We start from the raw sequence: 20,144 nt of genomic DNA, 5'->3' as shown, positions 1-20,144 counted from the left end.
ATTGTTTATTTGACATTTTCTTATTTCCCACCTAAATAAATATTTTATGTTTATTATTTATTAATACAAAATACCTAAAAATAATATTATAACATAGATATGAACCCCAACACATTTTTTCAAGTAACATAAATTATATCGAGAGATCAAGATAATTTGTAATCGAGTCATCTTTGGATCTAAAAACGTATATCTGTTCTTGAACTAACTGCACGTGAAACGTCAAATAAAATGACAAGTCGAAAGGTAAAACGGCAAAATGGGTTGGAATTAGTCGCCCACGTATAATAATAGGATCATTCTTTTTTGAAGGTAAGTCATAAATTTAGTTATTAAAATCATCATCTTATTGATCATGCCATTTTACCTTTCAACTTGTCATTTGATTCAACGTTTTACAGACATACGTTTTCGAATCCAAAAATGACTCGATTACAAATTATTTTGATCTCTCGATACAATTACGAAATTGTAATTTTTTAAACTATGTAAAAATTTTGACTATTTTGGATTTCTTTACGGACTATTTCATTTCCTTTACAAACAATTTCAGAAAAATAATCATATTTGAAAAAACAAAACTGCAGACTGTTTTCATAATCAATATGACTTTAATAAGGTTTCCTGCAAAGATCAGATGATTATCCTAGTAAAATTATAATAAAAACCAGAATCGTAATTAGATAAAAATAAAATCAAATGTGAATTTAATATTATGTTTAGGTAAATTATCGAGTAATAAATACGAGTTTAGCAGTAGTAAAACGGAAAACACGTAGGATAATTATCACGTAGTATGAGAGAGAAGACCATTGTATATAATTCATGTTATATCGTCAAAAAATATCTCCAGACATTCAAATGAGTGTTTAGAAGAATCAATAGAATTTCAGTGCTCGATATCAATAAATTTACCACTGTTAGCGCGTGAATAAAATCCGTCGGCATTAACACTAGTTATTTAAATTCTCTTCGTATTTTCCTTTGACATCAAGTCCAGATGTTGCTTTCTTAGGAAGCGAGGAGTGTTATTGGAGTGTGATACTGGAGTAGGTCGATTGGAGCGGATCAAAGAAGCGAGAATTGAAATCTGCAGGGGATACAGTTCCACTTGGGCTAGAGGCAGTCGAGGGATTCTCGCCTCTTTGGCTTGATACTCTTCGCCACTGACTTGCTTTCTGAGCTTTCTGATCAGGATCTGAATTTATACCCTACCCTGTCTGCTTTCAAACGAGCAGTTTCCAAACAAAATTCAATCCAACAAAATTTTGCCTAAAATCAAATCAACAGTTCCGACAAATAATTCAAGTAATTCAGCGGTTTGTCATTTGTTTTGAAAGATTTGCTTGATAGTTATAGATATGTCGCTAGTTGGGGTATTGATTTGTGTTTGTTGGGGGCAATTGTTTGGGAACTTCTGGTCGCCCTAAGCCGGTATTCAGTACGGTGTGCTTTTAGCAAAACACTCCCGAGGTCGACGTTAAGCTTCCACCTTTACACCAGCTTTATAAAGTCGTTATTCACGTAATAATATTGTGTTTGCAGGAAGTTAGAGCGTCTGTGCTCAAATTATCGGGTATAAAATTTCTCATTACGTAATTAAAGACACTGGAAAAAAATCCGAACCAAAATCCTTGTTATTTTCGTACCCAGATCAAGTCTGACAGCGAATTTGTCGTATCCTTACCAAAATCGGATTAGAAACACTATCTAGCAACCAAACTAAGATCGGATTCAAGTCGGATGAACACGAAGAGGTTTACACTTTAAGCGAGACGATACGAAGAGTTTCACTTCCAGCGTGTCGAAATAAGACGCTCTAACAAGGAGAAAGATCCGCGCCGGATTTTTCGAAGCCACAAATAGTTATTTTTGCACCGAAACATTAGATTACATCGAGCTGATCGATCGATAACGGTTAACACGAAAGCACGCGTTACTTAAGAACTCATTTACAACAACCTTAATGGCAATTTAGACACCGGATATGATGCCAGGAACTACCACCAGATTTTATCTCTATGTCCGGTCACTTCCACATAAATTTCACCTCCACACCAAACGCGCTATTTTAATAGACCTGAGGAACAATTATCAGCTAATTTCAACAAAGCTTACATTTATTTTGCTTCAATATTTGTAATCCAACTCAGAAAAGCTTTAGTTTTACCAAGCCAAAAAAACATGAATTTATCAAACAGTATGAGTTTTTTGTTTATTTGAACTTACGAGTACAAGTTTTAGAAAAAGTTTTGACTAAAGAAAAGATACTTTCAAGGAAGGTACGAAGTATGTCTTCCTGCACAAAACTTAAAAATATATATTTGATTAAAATTGAGGACGAAACATGTTTCGGGAACAATCAGGTCCCATCTTTAGTCTAGATTGTTAATAACAATATAAAATTTGACATTAACATAACATTTTAAAAAATTTGTTAAAACAAATCTATTTGTTTATTTTTAACTCTTCTGCAAGAAGACATTATTTCTCGTACCACAAAAACTTGCACTTGGTGTCACCAATGGAATCTTTTAATTATAAAAAAGATATTTTTTTTGGTGAATGTAGGTACTTTCGTTTGTGAAAAAATTTTAGTGTTTTTTTCAAAATTTGGAGTAACTTCAGAAGTATCTAATTTTATCACTGTTGAAAAGTATGTAATTTTGCCTAAAACCTCTTCTAAAGTAAATAACTTGGTAATATGTTAGAGGGTGGCGCAAAATACTCGAAATTAAGTGGCGTGAAGAGCTGCCTGCATGAGTGTTGGCAAACATTTCGGGTGTTAAAACACTCGATGCCCTTTTTTAATTAACAGGGAGGGGGAAATAGTAAAAATAGTCTCGTGTCATTAATCATGTCTGACATAAATGTATTAGTATTTGTAATTTATTTGTTTCATGCATATTGCATACTATTATAATCTATTGTTTAGATTTTATCTCCATTGGTTACAACAAATATTTTAGTTTTTATCGTCGGTGGTGTTGGGAGAATAATAAATTTATGTGTGTTTTTATAAATGATATACTGGGTGTATAGCGTAATTTGCGTTTTAGATTAATTGCTAGTTTTTTATTATTTCGCTTAATTACTTGAAGTAATCTGATATAATTAATTTGTTGTGAAAATTAATATTTATGAGAGTTTAACAAAAGCAATATAATATTTTATATTTTTTGCCACAAATAGCGTATTCGAATCTCATCATATCTACGCGAGATGAATACCCATGTCCCGCAGCAATGTGTTAGCGAGGCAAATTGTATTACCCAAATGTGATTCTTACCCCACAGAGAAGTACATTGTACCGTCGCTTTGTATAACCCTATAATATACTATTACTCTGATTAAGTTAGGGCTGCTTTCCCATAGTTCACAGAACATGAACACATCACAATCTCCCTCGTCATCTCTTCAAACACTGATTTGTTTTTTGATAAATCTAGACAAAAATTTTCCGAGTATGTACTTGAATTAATTAATAAGCGAACCGTTAATCGGTTTGTTTATTTATTTAATTTACAATACGAGTATACACAAATCAAGCAGACTCAGGAATTTTAATTTTGTGCATTGTATCGCGTAACGACGAGAAACTTGCTTATTTCCACTATTCAGACATTAATCACAAATTGATAGCACAACTTTCATTCATAACTAGAACAGGAAACGCCTGCAACACTTCGATACTTATCTCTAATTTTCCAAATTTTTGCGAAACCAGGTAATCTGTTCTAATCCTAATCCTTTGTGATTGTCCAAACGATGGGAATACCCCAAAGTTAAGTCGGATTGGGTTTTCCCAACGAGTTATTATTTGGTACTTTGTCTTCGACGAGGAAAAAATTTCACGGTGGCATCCAACGAATTAAAGTCTGTTTCACGCTGATAAAATAAAAATGACGTATAGTAAGCGGCGGATCGCTGCCTATGCTGTAATAATTACACGTTACCGCTTGATTTACGGCCTATTGAACAAGACTACCGGAATCTTTTATTGCCGGTTGGAGCAGCTCTGTTTACATGCTTATCAAAGTATTATATCAGTGTTTATGATGACCGTTTTAGCCGAAGAGGCCAGATTATGTTATTAGGCGAGGAAACGCTTGCTTTGGGGAAATAGTCAAGTAGATCTGGTCACGATATTTAACCTATTCGCAATTGCTACATTTAAATGAGAAAAAGAAAAAATATTTCCATTAAGAGGGCCATACAGAAGATACTTTATTTATTTGTCTATTATTTACTATAATTTTCTCAGCGTTTTTTTTTAACAGTTTCTGTAATTACATTATTTTTTAACTACATCAGCCATCATATTTGAACAGAAACGTTGTTTTAATATCATTATTTTCTATTTATAATTTATTTACAAATATTTTGTTTTCTGACCCACTATCCTGCTTTTTTAATTTTTTTTAAGAAAATTACTGAAATTACGGATTTTGACAACATGTAAAAGGAAAGAATATTTGTTTTTTGTCCTAATACTGGGGTATTATCACAAAAAAGTAGGTATTGATATTATAGTTGAATATTAATTGTCCAAAATTCGTCTATAATATTTTCATTAAGTAATTGTTTACAAAATTTAAAACACGAAACGTCACTCAAAATCTCAGCAGGTCCAATAAATAAAGAAATAGACAATAGAACCTTTTAATAAATGTGTTACATCATTTAATTAAGAAATAAATGCTCTTTTCAAAAATATTAAATTTGATTTTAATAATATACTACCTATACAATTTGATAAACCGCTTTTTATTATATATATTATATATAGGCTGCGCCAGAACTCGCGCCCCAGAGAATATTTTCAAGCAAGATAAGATACCAGGAACATGAAAAAAATTCTCTGTCAAAAAATTTTGACATTTATTTTTTGACATTTGACATTTTTTTATATATATTTAATGATACTGATAATCTTGTATATGTTTTTTTTACAATTATATAGTAAAGGGAGAAAAAAATTGCCAATAAAAGCCACAAATAACATTAAACAGAGTTACAATTTAGGATACAGCTTCCTTATTTCCTCTTTTAATAGCCTATAGCAAAAAAACTTGGAAAATTATTTTTCCAGCAGAAATAAATAGTCAAAGTGCAAACTTTAAATTCTCATAACTTTGAAATTTTTATAGATAAATTTTTTTTAACATTTTTTACATGTTCCTGGTATCTTACCTTATTCTTTTTCTCTAGGGCGCGAGCTCTGGCGCACTTTATCTATCTATAATGCTATAGTTTTTAACGACTCTGTATTTTTATTTTGAAAAAAACTTTCACATAACACCCTGACATTTTGTAAATATTTTTTATATCAAAAGTAAAATCTTTAATATTATAAAATCATTTTAAGTTGGTACATGTTAGTTTACTTCAAGGAAATACATATACCTACTTAATTTAAATAAATATTTAAAAGTAGGTAAAATCAGCCTCCTACAAAATTATGAAAGACATTAAAACACATAATAAAATAAGGAATAAAGATTATATTCTACTAATTTGTTCTTTCCTCAACATTGAATCAAAAGTTTCAATATATATACCACACCATTCATAAAAAAATATCTAATTTTAGGAGTAGATATTCACTCTATTTTGATTACACAAGATATAACATAATTAATTAGATTTGTATTCTTTTTATACCTAATGCCAAAAAAGTGTCAAATAGTAGAAATTGCTATACAACAAATCTTGGTGCTATAATTTGAAGCATAGCTATACTACATTGTATTATAGGCTATTTAAAATTTACTTTTAACTAATTAGCTTCCTAATATTATTTTGCAGAAAATACGTAATAGGTAGATACACACCATTTCTTTTTCTTGAATAATTTAACCACCTAATAAAGTGGTAATCAATCTTACCAATAGGTAAGATAAAAACTTTTCTAGGTATTACTTATTTATGCAAACTGTTACATGTTTACCTAAAAAAAATCCACTTGTGTATCAGGTCTTAACATTCTACATACCACTTTAAATATCGTTTTCAAATTTAAAAACTAACTAATTAATCGTTTGAGATTTGACAGATTTAAATCTTAATTTTAATAATATTTTGATTTATAAATTTAATAGATAACCAACATTATTATTTACATTACATTATTATACTCTTGTAAGTATTTTTGATAAATAATTGTCACTAAATTAAATGTTTTATGTTAATTTTTTTACCCCAAAACCTATTTTTGTTCTAATTAGGTATGTAGCTACTCAGGTACATACTAAGTATAATTTCTTTTAATCAGTTTTATACTAATAAATTTCGACTGTTTAACCATGTTATTTTCCCAAAAAAAATCTAAAGCAGTATAACAGTAGCAGCTTCTTGTATTATACACGGCCTTCACTTAAAGTTCCCTCCCGAAAGTAAATATTTCTCAAGCGGTAAGCACCTAGTGATTAATCTGCTCCATCTCGCATCCCAGAAAGATTTACGTCCATCCGAAGCCATTAATTACTTATTCGCCTTCTCGGCAATAAATAAAACTCACCTATTCTTAGCGGCGGCCGCTCGATCCCTCTGCCTCCGGTTCTTGAACCAGTTCCCCACTTGCGTCGGCGTCAGTCCCGTCGCTTGCGCCAATTCCCTCTTCTTCGTCGGGTTTGGATACGGGTCCTGGAGATACCACTCCCGCAACAAACTCCTAGTCCTTTCTTTAAAACAGTGCGTTTTTTGTTCACCGTCCCAAATCGTCCTCGGCCACGGGAACTTTTTCCGCACTCGATACTTATCCACGGGTCCCAGCGCCCTCCCTCGGAGCTTCTCCGCCTCCTGGTAGTGCGCCAGCTGCCAGATCTCCTGCAGCTTGTGGTGCGAGCTTTTGCTGAACTTGTTGGACTCGAGGATGGAGTAGAGCTCCCGGAAGTTGCCGCTGTGGAAGCAGACGATGGCACGGGCCCTCAGCACGGCCTCATTTTTGTTCAGTTCGCCGATGTTGGGGTGAGCCACCGGGAGCGACCAGAGGAAGCGCGCCAGCCGCTCGATGTCGCCGCTCTCCTCCAGGGTCTCGCAGACGGCGGCCACCTGGGCCACGGTGAAGTTGAGTGTCGGTAGGGCGAACATGGGATTGGGCACGAGGGGCGCCGGCGCCACGGGGATGGGCACGCTGATGCCGGGCGAAGACGACGTCTCCGAGTGATTCCCGGAACCGGGTCCGGAGCTCCCGGAGCACAGTCCGGAGCTGAGTCCGAGCGCCATATGGGTTGCCAGCTTGGGCTAGTGCACCATCACACGCCACCTTGCCAGGTAGAGGCCGCGGTAACACTGAGGCGAGATCGTCGAGGCGACCATTGGTGCGGACGGGGATGGGACTTTGGTTACTTGGTTACAAGAAAGCCAATGGGAGCGAGAGTGGAGGGGAGCGGAGGAGCTATGGGTGGAGCTGGTGTCAGTCAAAAGTGTGGACTTGTGGAGGCTTTGTGCCGGATAACGAGAAGTGATGGATAAAGTGGTGTTCTCTTATAGATAATGTCGACGGAATCGCGGACGAGATACGCCTTTTTATAGACGAGGTAGGATCGCCTTTCGGGGATGAAATGGTTAATGGTGGTTTTCGGAAAGTATACACCGGGTTGATACGACTGGTGTGGATGAAAGGTCGGGTCTTATAAAAATAACCATGTTATTGAAACTTTTTTAAAGTCTATTATACTCAATTGAAAAAAATGTTTGCACTATTATACTAAGTTATTCTTTAGTGGTTTACAAAGGTGTCCTACCTATAGGTGTAATTCAAACAATAAAAACTATTGCATGATGTTAACATTTTTTCTATGTTGCAAGTATATTACCTTGTACTTGAAATTTTTCTCTGTGGCGTGAGTTCTGAAACATCTTGTATAGTCTACTAAAATCCTGGAAAAAAATAAATAAAACCCCAACTTTTTTTTACTACTAGTAGTGTTTAGGTACCTAATACAACAACAATCAGAAATTTAAATCAAGAGAAGAATTATGCATTTTCCAAACTCAAAAAACAATTTAGCAATATTAGCATTTTGGTATTCCACTACCATCAGTAAGTAACTTTATATACAGAGTGCGCCAGAACTCGCGCCCCAGAGAAAAAATTCAAGTAAGATAATATACCAAGAACATAGAAAAATTGTTTAAAAAATTGTATCTGTCAAAAATTTTGACATTTATTTTTTGACATTTGACATTTTTTTGGTCTATTTAATGATACTGATCATTTTTGTACTTAGTAAAAGTACAAAAATTTTGTCAATAGCATTGAACATAGTTACAATTTACGATACAGCTTCCTTGGTTCCTCTTCTTATAGAAATTTTTTTTGGTCTATTTAATGATACTGATCATTTTTGTACTTAATAAAAGTACAAAAATTTTGTCAATAGCATTGAACATAGTTACAATTTACGATACAGCTTCCTTGTTTTCTCTTCTTATAGCCTGTAGCAAAAAAACTTGATTTTTATATGGCATTTTTCTCTGGGGCACGAGTTCTGGCGCACCCTGTACAGGTCGCTAAAAAGTATTCATCAAAACTTATTGAAATTTGGTTTATGCTTAAAAATATTTAAATTCCATCGCCTCAGATGTTTATCAAATTTCTATCTCCATTTGTTCTGGGAATACAAGGCTAACTTGATTTTTTTTAATGGCAAGAAGAGTCAAATTTAATATTTTTAAAAAGAGCATTTTTTTCTGAGTTCAATGCTTACTTTATTTTAATCGAAAATTATCGAACTATAATTAAATTTTGAAAAATGTAATTTTTTTAGCCTTGGAAATCTATCGTTAGCTCTTTGCCGCCTGAATTTTGACCAAAAAATAAGTAATCTGTTTTCCAAATTGAACCGTTCTGAAAATATTTAACTGTATCCATACTTTTTAACGACTCTGTGTATACAAGGTGATTCACGAGAAATAATGAGCCTGACCAAATTCTCGATGCAACCACCATTACTATTCGCAAGTTATTTTGCGACAACTGTAATGTTGGTTACATCGAGAATTTGGTCAGGCTCATTATTCCTCATCGTGAATCACCCTGTATATTCTATATACTTATTAATAAAATGCTCTCCTATAAGCTTGTTTCACACATCATTGGTTGCTGTAATTAAATAAAAAATACTATTTACAATACACTTAAAAACACTATTAAAATTATATCCTATAAGTACTACAAAATAAATAAAAAATAAATTTTTGACAAAAAAAAATTATAATAGGTATGTAGGTGTAAAATAAGACCACTTGATAACGTGAACATTTGATTCTATAATGAACCTCTCGGTGCTGTAAAGATTAATTTTTTTGTTTCTTCTAGGAGTTTTCCAGCTAGAATATCAAAGAAATAAAAAAAAATGTCATGGCAAAACCTACAAACGACACTTGCAATTTTTATAGATTTAGGTATTCCTGTTACACTAAAAGATCATTTCTATGATCTAGAGTATCTACCTACAGATGTGTAATACATTGAGTTCTTTTAGGTCAAAATTAGGGAATTCAATATATAACTTTTTCAAAATTTGTATTTAGACTATTGAAGCTTTTAAAAGTTTTTTTAGCATTCTAACATAGGTATTACCTCAAAAAATTCATTCTAGTAGATTTGTTTTACATTGTTTGAGGTATAGTAACAATTTATTTTCAGGTTGAAAATCCGCTCCAAAATACATAAGAATTTGATTAAATTTGACAATACGTATTAGAATGTGAGATATCATGGCAATAAAGCACAAACTACAGTGAATTTTTATGAATTCACGGAACGAAACTCATTGTCCGTCAATGTACATCATTTAACCATTTTACCAATTTATGCAAATCATGCACTTTGATATGATCTACATATCTTAAGTAATATAAGAATGTACCTACAAATTTTGGTAAAGATATAGAGTGGCTAAGTTTTTGCAAAATAAGTTAATCTTTTATATTATTATATTATTATTATTTATATTTTAGCAATATGTTTAAGTGTGGCATGTGTCAGATAAAATTACTATATCAATACACAAATATAATACATATACTCATTTATTGTTTCATCGAAATATAGTGGAAGTTTTATTTAAATTTTGTTTGAATTTTGTAAGTAATTTTTATTTTAACTAGGTAAGTTACACATTCAATAATATTTTAGCTGACAGATTTTATGTTTATATGTAAAACGTCTTGATACTTATAATCTGGAGTATCCAAACGCTATTGCCACAACCCTGGAGTTTCTGCAAAGATCCAGATAAGCAAGCACTACCAAACAAGTAAGAAAAAATTTTTACTTATAATACCCCCAGTGTGTTGATTGTTTCCGGAAAATTTTTCGAGAGATTTGTTAATTTTGTAGGGAATTGATATGGATCTACAAGGTGGATTTTTAGCCCTGAATGCCCAACTTTGATGCACACTTTGCACACACAACACTTTGTTACTTCTGTATGAGTGTTTATGTGGTTAATAAAGTGTATAAATATGAAAGTGTAAAAATATTTTTAAAAAATATCTATTTTTATGTTATTTTCGGCAGTATTAACACAAGTACAACTATTAGCACAAACAACATTTTTACACCTTCATCTTTATAAATTTTACCAGGCGCATGATAAAACATAACATATTTACAAAAACACATCTTGTAAACCCCTATTTTTTTCCATGTAAAATTTACCTAGCAATATGTAATTTACCAATGTAATAATAAAACCAATGTAAATTTATACTATGTGTTTATTTTTAATTGTAAAATCAATTTACAACAAAATTACAGCGTTTTGTAAAAATACCTACATGGCGCATGTAATTTTACGTCACCGTTCTTGCTCACAAAAAAGCATTTATACAGGGTGATTCACGAGGAATAATGAGCCTGACCAAATTCTCGATGCAAAGACTTTTACCAATAAACCACAAAATTATGTTCCTCATTAAATAATACTGTATTTACTTAAGGCAAGTTAGTTAGATATATGTAGGTACAAAATTTTTGTTTGTAAACGTGAAAGTAACTCAGTGGTTCTAAAAACCACCAGAATGATGGTATATCATTTTTATGAATTATCGTACACAATATTAGGTAATTAATGTATTACCACTATTTGTGATGGGGTATTTTAAGTAGAAAAAACATTATTAAAATCAAACCATTGCACGATCTTCAAACTAAGTAATTTAAGTACTCGTATAGATAATAGTCATAGGAAACACTTTCTGTAATAATGCTTTATTTTTAAAATAAAGTAACTAAAATAAGTTTTTGTTTTCTTCTTACTTGTTCTTCCACTCTGTTGAAAATTATTTTTGCCGTTGGCTACTTTACGCTTCAAAATTTTTGAAAATGTGTCATTGTTGATAATTTCACAATTCCGCTAGCAATTACAGTCCATTTTCGTTAAAACGCAGCCGACATCACCTTGACCGGTAGACTTTGCCGCTCAAATAGTTATTTAATTGCATTCGGCGTAAAATGCCTCAAATCAATTAAAAAAATATTTCGAAAGATAAAACATATATCTTTGTCAGCACATCACCGAAAAAAACAAGTTTTGAAATTCTTCACCCGTATCAATATTTGGAAACAAAATAATTAAAAGTAAGACATAATTGCAGAGCAGAAACACTCCAAGTCGAACACAAAGCAATTACCGCTTAATAGAAATCACCTTTTAAGTGTCCTAAAAATAAAACTGTCGAAACAACGTCTAATGAAGATGCACAAAGGGACGTGACTGTGACATGAGACACTTGCGTTTTTCTCATTTTTGTTATAGCGGTGGTTGGCGCCATCGCCCTGTCTATCTAAACAAACTCCGGATCACAGCTTCGTCTCGATCCACGTCAAAAGCTTTTATTTGTTTTAATATTTCGAGTTAAGACTATTAGAGAGATTACGGACCGCCGAGGTAGACACAAACAACCGAAACTCATTAAAAAACTTACTCACTTCTCCTTGCTCTTTGTTACTCCTTTTCTATCTACATTTCATCTCAATTTGAATTTAAAAAGTCCGAAAAGAGGAAGGAATGTAAATAATTTATTTTTTTTAATGCAAAAATGCGAAACGTGATTCTAGTATTCCAAGCAAAATCTGCTGAGAAACTCTTTAACCATTTCCCCGAGTTGGAGGTGTAATTTCGCGTTGATTACGGAGTCGTCTCTTGGAGTATAAGACCGTACACGTGGCAGGATCACCCGTTCGTCTGATTGAATGAGCTCTAATTGCTGCGATACATTATTGATGGAGTTTAAAGCGTCTCACAATAGTCGCAACGAGCTCTGAATTCTGACAAAGCGACGATCGACGATCTAAATGACATCATAAATATTGTAATTTCCCCCACGGGACGCTCCTCCAACCGGAAAATTGTCTCCGGATCTCCCTCGTGGCAAGGCTTCACTAGCGCCCTCACCTAAAACTGTCCCAAGTCGACTGACAAGTGCCGCCAAGACTATTATCATACGACAAATCGGGACGAGACACCCCACATATAAATGCTAATACGACAAGCAAATAATTATTATTTCACTCCAATTAAATTTTTTCTATTGTCAAGTTGTCTTTCAAAAAAGAGTTACGAAAGTGAAATTCTCTGTCATTACTTTGTGGATACAGATCCCCGGGTCCAGCTCCCCGTCACGTACATTTGGTCATTAGCCCTTATTACTTCTAATCCTGCGCACAGGTGCTTATAAGCCGTCTTACCGCGCCTGCATACTTGATGTTCCTAATGGTGGTCGTCGGTGGCGAATTACATCCCCTAACTCCCACAGGATCCTGCAGCAAAATCTCCGCTCAATAATAAATGAAAATGCTGCTATATCCCTCTAGCGAGAAACATTCGAGTGTTGCTGCTTTTGAAACGAATCGGAACGTTAATAATTCACATAAAAGACTAGATTTGGGCACATATGTTGATACTAGACGGCCGTGCGTGAAACTCAAGCCCTCTACGACCGGTCTAATCCGACTCCCGCCGTGCTTCAACTGTCAACACTTGACAGTCGATATAATCGCCCAAGGCACAACGATATCCTCCTACGCTTCATTTATGACTTATTGTGCTATTTGTTCCTCTTTGCGGGATATTAGATTTGGATTGCCGAAGAGCAAACGAACAAAAGGAGCGTCAGAGATTAACTCGCACCGATATTGGAAATTTTCAATCAACCACTTTTTCAAAAACAAAAATTTTTTCATTTTTGAAAAAAACTAAGACAAACCCGTTATTGAACGTTAGCGAAAATGCGTATAAGTCTGCAAATTTGAAGACGAAAACTTAAAAATGAAAATAAAGACGAAGTTATAAAGTTATAAAACGACCACCGTAAAAATGTGCAGGAAATTGACGAGATTTCAAAATAATCATGAATGAGAAAGAATAACACAGGTCAACAAGTGTTCGGTAACATTGATGACAATTTGGGCAATAGTAATTTTTTACTTCCTAAATAACAAAATGCATTTAGTTTTTTGATAACACGTACCGTTTATTTGTTGCATTTTTTACCAATAATTTAATTAGTACATTTTCTGCACTCCCACTTGGATTTTTTTCCAATAAATTTGGGGGCTGTCAGTAACGAACAAGGGGAGAGGTTTCACCAAGACATCAGAAAAATAAAAGAACGCTATCAAGGCCGCTGGAACCCTTCCATGATGGGCGATTACTGTTAGCGTTTTTAAAACGCGAGAGTAACGTACCTAACAAAAGAAAATGTTGTGATTTCACTATTTTATTGTAATATATGACTTTTTTAATGTTTCTAAAGTTAGTTTATTAAAATATTGTATGCTAATAATAAAATAAATAAATAGTTGAATTATTTTTAGTACTCTTTTGCTTTAACGTGGGTGTCAGAACGAAATTGGTAACATATAAATGATACGTGATGAGACATTTTCGAAATCAGAGTGAAAAATCATAAACGTGGAAGGTAGTTTAATCAATGTTACCGAAAATTTGTTCAAATTTGGTGACCAGTGTAATTAAATGAGGATATATGGTTGCACCTCTTTTGAGAAAGGAATTGAAAAGTGGCATTCTGAAATAAAATCTGAAGAATTTGCATTAATTTGGAGCGTTTCAATCAATGGAGATTTGATATTTGATATAAAAGCAATAATTACGAGAAGTAAACACAAAATCCATGAAAATTTTGGCAATATTTTCACATAAAAATAAACGTAATTTTTACCACAATTGTGACTTCTATGCGAAAAATTGCTTTTATTTGGTTTTTGGAAAATTTTTCGTTGTGGATCTTGAGTGTGATTATGCAGTTGTGGAAAACAGCAAGACATTGGCATACAAGCGAACATCAGAAGACCGAGGCCCGATTCCCATCGGGTATTACCATCCCGGTTATCGAATAACACAAGTCCCTGGAGTTTAGTTTGCATCGCAGTCGTCGAGATACAACGGTTTTGTGCCATAATCTCGTTGTATGCACACTCCATCACCGGGCGACTTCCCCTACATCCCGCAATTCCCTGCTCGTTCCAGCGTCAACATTCAAACGAGGCGAACAAGAGACAAAAAGCATTCTTACTAATCAAGTCTGGCTATATACTGTCCGGTGACCGTACGGCCCAGCCGAGCGAAACAATTGAGTCTAAAAAGAAATTTCCTTTTTCAATTTTCATCCGACGTCAATCTCTTACACTTATTTTCCTTGGCACAGATTTGATTTCATTTTGAATTCCCGACAAGCTTTTGTTGGCTCGTTATTTACGTTTTCATTGTTTCGATAAATGAGACTGGGGAATATCTGACTTTTGAAAAACGAAAAACATTTCGCAAAAGTAGAGATAATTACGCGGTTTCGGGTGATAACCGATAACTACACTGAAAGGTATTACAAGAAGTAACACGACGCAGTAAAATTAAATGTTTGCGGTATTACATTCACTGATTCTGAAACCACACGTGACCTCAGCACCCCATTACTTGTGACAGATTTAAAACATAAAGGAACGACCCTTGACACCTAAGACACTTAAATGTCTTATTGGTGTAACCACTACTGTCAACGGTTTCCTCTATTTATGTGATTGCGGCCAAGAGTTTAATTGTCAATTCTATTCTCACTTTGCTATGATTTCAAATATGGAAGCCACAAGATTTTCTACTATGAGCTAAAACTTGAGCAATAATCTGTATAGTGTCTATAACAAATAGATTTAAATGTAGAAACAAACTCTAGGAAAACATCAACGTTTTAAATAAAGCCAGAAAATGGTAACATTGCAACTACCTACTTTTTGTATAAAAAAAGATTTGCGATTCAAGCTATAAGACTTTTATGTTATGTGGTGAACGATTTTGAACCGCTCATAGCAAAATTTGGCTTTACTATGGTAGAATGAATGTTTTTTTAAGTTATAGCACCGCTAAATTTCTTAAAAAAAAATGTCAGAGTGTCAAATAGTCGTTCAAATATGGACAAATTTTATGTTTTTACGAAAAATTAAGAAGTCTTTTTTTAGAGGTAAATAAAAACTAGAAATTAACTGGTCGAAAATCTGAATTAGATAACCTGTAAAAATCTAAAAAAAATCATACTTATAATTGTCAAAAAAAATAACTTTCTGAAAAATCTAAATTCAAATTTGTAAATTGTTTCTTGTTCTCTTTCTATCCCTTTTAAGACAGGTTTAAATAGCAACATTTGCAAAAGTTTTAAATGGAGGCGAGCGGCAAAGCCGCGAGCCCTCTATAATTTTTACACATTTCGAATTAGACAAGATTTGACCACAGTTTTTTTTTTTTGTTTTTGGACAAAATTAAGAAGAGTTTGTGTTTGTACTAAAGTATGTACAAACAGTAGAGCGGTAAAGTAGCAATAAAGTAATTTGAGAAACAAAATAAATATTTATTTGATAATTTTAGACCACAGTGAAAACAAATTTAAACAATTTTGAAAAAATATATAGGAAACATGTTTGAAAACTTTTTTTAATAGAGCAAAAGTTTTTTATGATCTCAGACGCAACCCCATCTAAAACTCAATTAACAAATCAAGACAATTACAGCAAGTAAAACGCATGAAATCATGAAAATCGAGGCAGAAGTTTAATAACGATCAAGAATTGTGAGTCCTTTAAAACCCGAACGCTTATGATTTTTACTCTGTTGCAGCCTGAAGATATTTTATAAAGGTGGTATCACCAGCACCATTAATGATTCAAAGGGTTAAGAGAAGATAAAAACTGTAAAAAAAAATGTTGCACACAATGTTTAAAAAGTGATATGAGAAAATTACAATAAATAGTATATTACAATCAAGTTGGGAAATACTTTATTACCCCGGAGACTCAAGATGATATTTGTCCTAGAGGCAAGCTAGTTTATTTTAGGTGTACTAAAACTCCCAGAAAGATTTCTGTCTATGCTATTTTATTTACAATCACATTTTGTTTAAATAATAAAATATCTGCTTTTTTAACAACATTGATTCCCAGAATTGTCACCCACTCTTTACTGGAACAATGTCACCCTTAAAAACTGAAAGACCTTCACGATTTACCCACCTGTTTCGCATTAGTTTTTTTCTGTTACGTAAAGTGTCTATATCTCATCCGGTGATTCCGTAGCATCCGCGATCAGTGCGGTCCCTTTTTTCTGGTTTTGAAATCGGATCCTCTCGATTTTAATATTAATAAAACAGTAAACAAAATTGCCAGAAAAATTACGAACGCATCTCTGACTGAACTTTGTTAGTAACCCAAATGTTGCAATCTGGCTATCAAGTTACCTGTGATAATTCGGTAACAAAGGAGTATCGTACGCGGGGGCCGATGCGCTCAGACAGGCGCGCTTGAAATTAGAGAAAGCCATGGAAAATGAGCCGCCTGCTAATAAGGTGGCCGATTACAGGCTAAATTTGATCTTTGATGCGAATAATATTGATTTTATACCCTGTTGCTCGCTCGTTCGGCTTTTATTTGGTATAGGGTTGACGAATTCGGTTACAACGACTACTCGTCTTAAAAAATCGACCAAGAGTGAAATTTTTCGAAAATCAGGGGGGAAATCCGAGAGGATTAGAGCCGTGTTTCCGTTCTGTACCTTTTTAATCGCATCACTAAGAAGCTTTGCAACACAAACATGCAAACAACAGTGCATAAGGTCCGTACACGCTACATATTTTAGCTTCGATTTGAGGAGGGTGTGCCGGACTAATCTGACAAACCACAATAGAGAAAGCGGATTTACAGAGATGATTGACACCGAGGCTCCATGTGCACCATTCACCATGGGCCATCTACACGCCATGGATATATTTAATAACACAACAGTTGTAAGCCACTGACAAAACATCACAAAATTAATAAAGTCTTCAAACAAACACAAAAAAGTCTCATCCTCACCAACTTTTTTTTTTGATTTGATAATATTTATCAGCCCATTTCGACAATTCACAACAGAGATAGCAAATGCATAGTATGCATAAAGGGTTTTATTCTTCAAAAAAAAGTTTTAAGTATAATGCTATTGGCAAATTTAATAAAATCAGTAGATAATACAGTGCGACCTCTCTAATCCGAACTAATGCAGCATAATGTGTTCGGATTTGGAATTCATTATTTTTTATAAGAAAGGCAAAAAAAAACGCTTATTGAATGAAATATTTATTTATACAAAAAGCATCACAAAAATTATACAAAACTTAAATATAACCATAAAGTCTAGAAAAAACACCTCAATTTTTTTCTACTTTAAGGTGTGTTTTTTTTTTCTGTCAAAATTTCTCTTGCTCTTTGTTGAAGCAACAATAAAAATAAAGCTTTTTCTAATGCTGAATTTATGTTATTAGAAAATCAACGTTGGTATTTTTCTTTATTCATCTGTTACTATTTTTGTTGTATATTAGTTCTTTTATGCTATATACCTACTTTTTGTGTTTGTTTCATAATGGAATTTGCAGAACTTGGTCATTTTTATTTTTTTCATATTTTTAAAAAAACATTCGTCTAAAAATTCAAGGAATAAGGAACCCTAGTTTGTCATTAAAAAAAAATCTCATTATTATAGCTAAACTTCTCTACATGTTCTTAACAAAAAAAATGTTTAATTTTTTTTAAAACATTTTCAAAAGTTTTGATTGATTCTTAATTCTTCATATGATTTAGTCTTGTGGTTGGAATAGTTCTGGAGCACTCTGTAGTGTTTTCAATAAACTTATAGCTCTTTAATCTTGTTGATCTTTCCCTCACACCTCTGCAACAATAAAATGCTAGATCGTAATCAGTCGTCATTTACCGCTGCACAACTCGAAACGTGGGTTATCTTTGGTCTTCCCCTCGTGCAACGGTAGGAAACCCAAAACCCATTGGCAGATGACATTAGTGAATCCGTCTGCCATAGAGATGGTCGATACGATTGTTAAGTGTCTTTATTATCGCGTATTATCACACGTCGTCATTTCGACATCTATTGTCACACCGAGTGTGTTTTAATTGATGTACAAAATGAACGACGCTTTTTCCTATCTTTGGGACCATCGCCACTAAATGAGGGATTCGACATTAGAAAGCTCGTTCCTGCCAAAGGAAGTATTTATTGTTACGGTTTCGGTCTATTATTTGAAGCGTTTCATGTTTATCTTACTGAGAAAAAAAACAAAAGACTGTTGATAATGGCAAAAGATTTTATCTGTCTTGTGAACTTGTTTTTAATAACCACAATTCGCCAAAATATTACATTTCGGAAACTGTACACTCAGATTTATCTCCAATCTGTGTTCATAACCGCTTTTGTCCCGATTTTCAATACGTATTTATGAAATATGGACACATAAAGGGTTCTTCAGGTTTCAGATAACCATGAACAAGATGTCTGATCTATTTATAAAGTTTCTTTCATCAAGAAGTGCTCTTTGGTCAGTATCGATTTTGTTCTGTTTTCCGCTACGTTTTATTGATTCATTCAAGGATTACATCATGTCATCCCCGAAAACATAAATATATCCTATTTACATCTGGTAAATTGGTAATTGTAACAAAACATACATGATTCAATCCTATTACTGCATACAAACTAAAAAAATCAGGGGGTGATTCTTGTTTAGTTGCATACGGTATTATGAGCTTAAAGTGATGTGTTAAATGCAGAGGGGGATGATCTAAAAAGCATTTAATTCACGCTACGGTTTAAGCCGGAAAGCTCACTGCACTTCTTTGAAAACATATTAAATAAAAATTGGTTTTACATTTTGCGACAGAACTTTGAAACATCCACTCATTTGATCAAAATTAGTACATATCTACCCGTCAATTAATCAAGAATTTTTTTTAAACACGAAACTCAAAGTAAGATGATTTTTCAGTAAATTAATGAAACCAGTTATTGTTCACCCTGTGATGTATACATAATTTTATTATGTAGTTTCTTGTAGTATTTTTCTGACTTTTAGTTGTACGGGTGGGGCATCCGTTACGCCCAAAAAGAAAATCCCCACTTCTAATTAAATAAAATTGTTGATTTTTTTCACACTTACCTGGGCATTAGTAAGGTACATTCTCTAATTTTTTGGTAATTTTTCATTCACAAACAAAGCCAAAAAAAAATAAAAAGTAGTTTTCTCTCAAAAAATTTAATTCTAATTTTTATACTGACCTACGCAGATTCACTTCCTACAATTGTTTACAAAATTAGAAAAAAAATACCAATTAGATTTTGAATTAAACGCAATTTTCCATCTTAACATTGAAAATCATTTTCATTTATGACCTGCTACTTGTGCCATCGTAAATTTAGGTGACAATGGGGAACTGCAATTGGGATAAGATTCCAAGGTTTACAACAAAAAGACCCTTTAAAACGGTCGATTCTTTTGTTGGCAAATATTACCATTTTGTTATAAATCAGGGGTCTGGTTAGTGTTTAAATAAAAAAAGCGATTATTTGGCTAACCAAGTCAAAATTTGAAATTGTGATATCAAAGTTTGATGCGCTGACAGGTACAGATTCATTTAGTGTAAAAACTTTATAGGTAAATTAACAGAAAGTATTCATAGAACACACAAAACTGTTACGGACTCATTTATTATCCAAAAAAATGGACAATTTCTCTATCAATAATTAGTTAGGTATGAAATATCGCCAGTTTTAATTAATTTGAAGTCGCGATTTATCAAGTGC

General features: G+C 33.3%; 1 protein-coding gene across 1 annotated transcript in view; it reads right to left on the bottom strand.

The window, feature by feature from the left end:
• The window catches only part of LOC123007464 (homeobox protein SIX3-like), a 21,891-nt gene extending 14,610 nt beyond the window's left edge, over positions 1–7,281 (bottom strand). The window contains exon 1 of the mRNA XM_044402775.1: positions 6,521–7,281. Within this exon, the coding sequence (XP_044258710.1) occupies positions 6,521–7,227 (707 nt within the window). The 5' untranslated portion in view covers positions 7,228–7,281. The remainder of the gene's footprint in view (positions 1–6,520) is intronic.
• Positions 7,282–20,144: the final 12,863 nt, after the last annotated feature.

The sequence above is a fragment of the Tribolium madens genome, unplaced genomic scaffold, assembly GCF_015345945.1.
Source record: "Tribolium madens isolate multiple individuals breed KSU strain unplaced genomic scaffold, Tmad_KSU_1.1 Scaffold_3;HRSCAF=73;Tcas5.2_LG2, whole genome shotgun sequence".
Taxonomy (NCBI): Eukaryota; Metazoa; Arthropoda; class Insecta; order Coleoptera; family Tenebrionidae; genus Tribolium; species Tribolium madens.
Note: the sequence above shows the minus strand (reverse complement) of the source record. Positions and strands in the feature narration are given on the sequence as shown.